General features: G+C 43.3%; 1 protein-coding gene across 2 annotated transcripts in view; it reads right to left on the bottom strand.

Moving 5' to 3' along the window:
• Positions 1–329: 329 nt before the first annotated feature.
• LOC125463698 (alpha-synuclein-like) overlaps positions 330–6,000 on the bottom strand; it is a 79,636-nt gene continuing 73,965 nt past the window's right edge. The window contains exons 5-7 of one of the 2 annotated variants that reach the window (XM_048555329.2): positions 4,856–4,948; positions 969–997; positions 330–830 (exon numbers count right to left, since the gene is read on the bottom strand). In XM_048555329.2, coding sequence (XP_048411286.1) covers positions 821–830; positions 969–997; positions 4,856–4,948 — 132 coding nt within the window. In that variant the 3' untranslated portion in view covers positions 330–820. Of the gene's footprint in view, positions 998–4,855; positions 4,949–6,000 lie in introns of both variants that reach the window. The other variant, XM_059651097.1, reaches the window with a different exon arrangement.

The raw sequence follows: 6,000 nt of genomic DNA, 5'->3' as shown, positions 1-6,000 counted from the left end.
GAGAATCATAGAAAACAGTGCGGGAGGAGGCCATTCGGATCTTCGAGCCTGCGCTACCATTCAATGCCATCATGGCTGATCATGCAATTTCATGCACACACCCTTTCTCTCCTCTTAACTGCTTTTACTCTCTTCACCTCTGGGAGGGTGGTAACCAGGAATTCACCCTGAAGGAATTACGGATGAGGTTTGGAACAGGGTGTAAATCTGCACCCAACACAAGGTGGTGGAATTCCTACTTACCGCACTGCCCCAGCCCTGGTGTCTCGGTGGTTCACCATGTACATTGTCGCAACATAACCCCGTCGAACAGACTCAATGGCAGGGAGTGTTTTGCATATTCAGTTTAATTGTTTCACAGAAACACCAGATATTTACATACACTCATCAAAAAAAAACCCACCAGCACAAAATGATTTTCAGTGTCACAGTAGTTAATTGTAAGTGCATAGCTCCATGCTGACCATTGCATACACTGTACATACAACAAAGTTCTCAGCAAACGGAACTGTCACACATAGAAAACGGAGCAGTAAATAGGTTACACTAGGAGATACAAACACATTCACACAAATGCACATACACACAGACACACACGCTCACATGCACACACAGATGCAGTCACACAGAACCTTTCTTTTTTACACGTACACAAGAAAGCATTAGACAGATAGGCAGTTTCAAACTGTTGAACCCCAAACACTATGTCTACGAAACTGACAGGGTCCTGCTCCCAGTCCCTCATTTCAGTGGGAGGGAATCACTGGAATGAGGCCTGGCCAAAAGCCACAACACTCTTGAGTACAGCGAGTGGAAGACTTCAAAGAACACTGTAAAAAAACACACACACTTAAAGGAAGAATTTTACAACCAGTAATATCTGAATTTGAAGTACATTCACATAGAAAAAGAGAGCAGGAGAAGTAAAAGAGTCCTTGGTCAGTGCGCCCAGGTCTGTGGATACTCACGCTTCGGGCTCATAATCTTGATATTCATCCTACAGAGGGTGGAAATGGAAAGAAACATCAGCTTGAACATAACAAAAAGTTTCCGACTTTCTCTATCCTTCTCGGGATGAGCCTTAAGTAGCTGTCTCTTGCATGGTTGCCATACAGAGGCAGCTGGGTGGTTTTTAATGGTATTTGGTCCTGAATTCCCACCTGGCTTTTGAGGGGGCCTCCAATGAGAACAAGTGGTATTTAAAAGCTGGTGAGATCAGATGATGGATAATGGAGAGTTCGAGACCTCTGAAACTGAACTGTTGTCCACATTGTCCCTGCCACACTAATAGACTACAATTTGGTAACTGCATTACCTCCTCAGTGCTTAAAATACAGATCTTTAAAACCACATTTGTTCCTGTTTGTTTATTTATTCCCCATCCCTAAATACTCTTGAGAAGTTAGTAGTGAACTACATTCTTGAACTGCTGCCTACATATGGTGTAGGTTAAGCAGGGAGCTCCAGGATTTTGACCCAGTGACTGTGAAGAAACAGCAATATAATGCCAAGTCAGGAAGCTGAGAAGCTTGGAGGGGAACTGGCAGGCTTCCCTTGGAGTTGGTAGAGTTCCCAAGTACCTGCTGACCTTGTCCTTCTCGATTTTCGAGGTGTCAGGTTTGGAAGGTGCTATCAAGAGAACCTAGGTGAGTTGCTGCAGTGCATCTTGAAGATGGCACACACTGCTGCAGCTATGTGTCAGTGGTCGGGGAGTACATGTCGAACGTATTAAATGGGATGCCAATCAAGCTGACAGGTGTCCAGCTTCTTGAGAGTTTTTGGAGCTGCACTTAATCCATCGCACTCCTGACTTGAGCCTTGTAGAGAGATGGTGAACAGGCTTAAGGGAGTTAAGAGGTGAGTTAATTACTGCAGGATTTACAGTCTTGACTGGCTTTTGTAGTTACAAATTTCTCTGGCACCTCCTGTTCCTCACATGTATGGGTTTAGAAATTGAGACTGTATGTCAATGTGGATCGTCACGTTCCTAGCAGGCAATGCTCGATAGTAACCAAAACTGGATAAGCAATTAATATTTAGTCTCCAGGTGGTAGGCCAATTGCGAAACAGCAGCTGATGTTTGATGGAGGCATTGTTTGCATAAGTGAACCTAACACCATCTGAGGAGGAACATTATAGGGCTCGGGTGAAGGGAGCAGGAAAGTGAGCAGTCAGCCAACTAGATGGTTAGACGCCTGCTTCACACCCCATAAAGCACCGCAAGTGGACACAACCAGTTCCTCGTGGATCTACCATCCACCGCACAGGAATCCCCAAACTCCGGAGCTGCTGCTGTTGGTAGTTCAGACCGCAGTCAGGCCCTTAAGGGGGCCTGGTGGATCCGGACATGAGTTAGGGTGAGGCATTTTGAACTATTCTCGTTTTGCAGGTAGGGGAGATTGGTCAAGAGCTCGTGGATGGGAAGGAAAGAGAGGTGTTGCCTTCTTGATGGGGTGGTGGGGGTGTGACCCTGATGGGTAAGGGGTACCCTCCAATGATATTACTTTCCCAACCCCCACACATCAGGCTTTGTCATCATATGGGCTGCGACCACAAACAACTCATTGTCAGCCACTAATGGTCTCCATTGGTAGCTATTGATTCTCCCAGGCTGAATGTTACCTATTCCTTGACTGCCCAACCATTTTTCTCTCTGGGGTCGATCTCCACCCATTGGTTACTCCTCACCGTCCCCTTATTTAGTAGATATATCAAGCTTTCCCTAGCTACAATCAATTCTAAATAAGTTTTACACCTGTCCTCTGTCTTGTGGGGCAAGCTCCGGGGTCGGTAGGAAAATAATGTGCTAGGAACTCTCCCTACATCGTGGTACCCATCCCTGTCCAAAGCACACTCAATGACAGGCAGAAAATATCCAGCCCCTGCTCTCCATAGGTGAACCGAGAACCTACAGCACAGAAACAGGACCCTGAGACACAGTGCTCTCTACTGATTTTTTAAAAATACTGTACAAGACTTCCTCAATTAATTACTTCCTCTTTACAGACTCCGTTATGCCAGCTTTTGCCAGGTCTCTCTCACATACGCTTCAAGCCACTCCAAAAAGAATGTGATATGGAGGTGCCAGCGTTGGACCAGAGTGGACAAGGTCAAAAATCACACAACACCAGATTATAGTCCAATGAGTTTATTTGAATACACAAGCTTCCTGTGTGTTACTCCTGGCACCAGCAGAAGGAGTGAGACTCTGAAAGCTTGAGTCTTCAAATAAACCTTTTGGACTATAGATAACAAAGTGCAGAGCTGGATGAACACAGCAGGCCAAGCAGCATCTCAGGAGCACAAAAGCTGACGTTTCGGGCCTAGACTATAACCTGGTATCAGGTGATTTTTAACCTACTCCAAAAATGCAGCAGTGTTAACTCTCCCAAATGCTCTGTGTGGTAATCAGTATCCAAATCCATATATTCTGTGAAAAGAAATTCTTCCTAAAATAGATGATAACAAAGTGCAGAGCTGGATGAACACAGCAGGCCAAGCAGCATCTCAGGAGCACAAAAGCTGACGTTTCGGGCCTAGACTATAACCTGGTATCAGGTGATTTTTAACCTACTCCAAAAATGCAGCAGTGTTAACTCTCCCAAATGCTCTGTGTGGTAATCAGTATCCAAATCCATATATTCTGTGAAAAGAAATTCTTCCTAAAATATTTCAAAATATTGATGACTGCTATCTTCCCTTCAGTCACCCTTATTCTAAACTCATCCACAAATGGGAATAGCCTGCCCGCATCTACCTTATCAAATTACCCTTGTTACAAATGTGAGGTTCTGTAATACTATGTTTGGGGGCAATGCACTTAGATTAAAACTGAGTAAAAGGGAGCAATGGGGAGAGTCATGTGACCTGTTGGTAGTAAAATTGGATAGATATGTTATTGAAGATTAGACGGGGAACTAGGCCCATTAATTGAGAAAAAAGGGCAAGATCTTCATGCCTGTTGACAATTGCAAAAACATTAACATTGACAGTGTATGGACTGTTCATCTCAAAAGATTTAGGAAGGTGCTTGGAAATGTCAAATTTTGTAAATGTATATACATTAATCATCTATTTAGTTTGACAATAGAATGAAGTTGTGACTTGAAAGGATAGCATTTTTATTTGGATACAAGGCCCAAATGATTCACAATGTTATTGAGATGGACTTTGAGAAGGGTAGGGCCAGAGTAGAGAGAGAGAGAGAGAGCAAGAGATGTTTTAATGTACTGGGAATTCAAGTTAAAATTCCCTACAGGAATCTTAACACCCTGCCTTTACTCAGTTCCAAAGTCCACATGAAGAATTGTTAAATAAAAGCAAAATACATTGGATGCTGAAAATTTGAAATAAGCACAGAGAATACTGAAAAACTTCAGCAGATCTGGCAGCATCTGTGGAGAGAGAGATAGAATTAACATTTTGAGTCTAATATAATTCTTCCTCAGATTCCTATGTTCTCGGGATGTCTCTGTTTCTGGAATTGTACACAAGTCCACAAGAGATAAAGGAAACATGTACTTACAAAATTGAAGTCAGTATAAAATTGAAGTCACCCCAGAAGATTTCTCAAAGTTTGTATTCTGTTCTCATTAATGCTACTTAACCAAGAGAAAGTGCATTTGAACAGTAAAATGTCCTTTTACGTTTTCAGGAACAAGTGTTACAATCACTTGAAGTTCTGGGCTGACAGTGCCACATTTTTAACTTTCTCAATTGATCTCAGATTCTCAAATTCAAACATCGGTCCAGCATCTTATATTTGTTGGTTTGAGGTCGCATTATCTTTTCCTGAAGCTCTTTTAAGCTCTCCCATTCTAAATGACCCATAATGAGAGCAATTTCATGAACGTACCCCTGGGGCTGCTCCAAAGGCTTCAGTATCAGGATCAATTTGCAGTGCTTCTGTGCTGTCCATCACACCCTCCTGAGGGAAAAGATCTTCATCCTGTCAACAGAATAAGTTATTGTCAATACTGTTGTTTCTAATCGTATGTGCTGCTTTAAACTGCTTAGTACTGTCGTTTGGAATTCAATCCTCAGACTGCCATACAAGGCTGTGAGACAGCAAAATGAACAAGCTAGTGGACCCAGTTTGACTCCAAGCTCCAAGTTTAGCCTAAACATGAGAAACTGGGTCCAGTCTGACTCCGAGGAACCCGACCCAGTTTAATCTCGAGTGACTGGGCCCACTCTGATCCTGAGCTCCCAGATCCAGTCTGACCCTGCTGAGCTGACTCAGTTTAACAGTTACCTGGCTCTTGGATTGTTTCTATATTGCCCAAGCAGGAAAAAGCCGAAAGCTTACCTTCTGTCCTAAAGATTAACTCAGTGAGCTGCCAATCATCTCCCTTTCTGAAGCTGGGAACACAACAATGCATTGGGTGGAATTTAATGCCCTACACTCCGGTAAGTTTTGTGACAGGGATCTGGGTGAAGACTGCCACCTGTTTCTCATCTCTAAGGCGGGATATAGAGAAAAGAATGGCCATCAGACATCATAAAGCGCTTTATAATCAATGAAGTACTTGTGGAAGTCATAGAGTTGTACAGCACAGAAACAGACTCTTCGGTCCAACTCGTCCAGGAAGTCCAGATATCCTAAATTAATCTAGTCCCATTTGCCAGCATTTGGCCCATATCCCACTAAATCCTTCCAATTAATGTATTTATCTAAATGCCTTTCAAATGTTGTAATTGTACCAGTCTCCACCACATCCCATGGCAGCTCATTCCAGAAATGCACCAGCCTCTGTGTGAAAACATTACCCCTTAAGTTGCTTTTAAATCTTTCTCCTATCACCTTAAACCCGTACCTTCTAGTTTTGGACTCCCCCACTCTGTGGAAAAGATCTCGGTTATTCACCATATCCATGCCGCTCTCAATTTTATAAGCATTTACATGGTTACCTCAGCCTCCAATGCTCCACAGAAAATTGCCTCAGCCTATTCAGCCTCTCCCTATAGCTCAAACCCTCCAACCCTGGCAGCATCCTTGTA

The sequence above is a fragment of the Stegostoma tigrinum genome, chromosome 1 (genome assembly GCF_030684315.1).
Source record: "Stegostoma tigrinum isolate sSteTig4 chromosome 1, sSteTig4.hap1, whole genome shotgun sequence".
NCBI classification, from domain to species: domain Eukaryota; kingdom Metazoa; phylum Chordata; class Chondrichthyes; order Orectolobiformes; family Stegostomatidae; genus Stegostoma; species Stegostoma tigrinum.
Note: the sequence above shows the minus strand (reverse complement) of the source record. Positions and strands in the feature narration are given on the sequence as shown.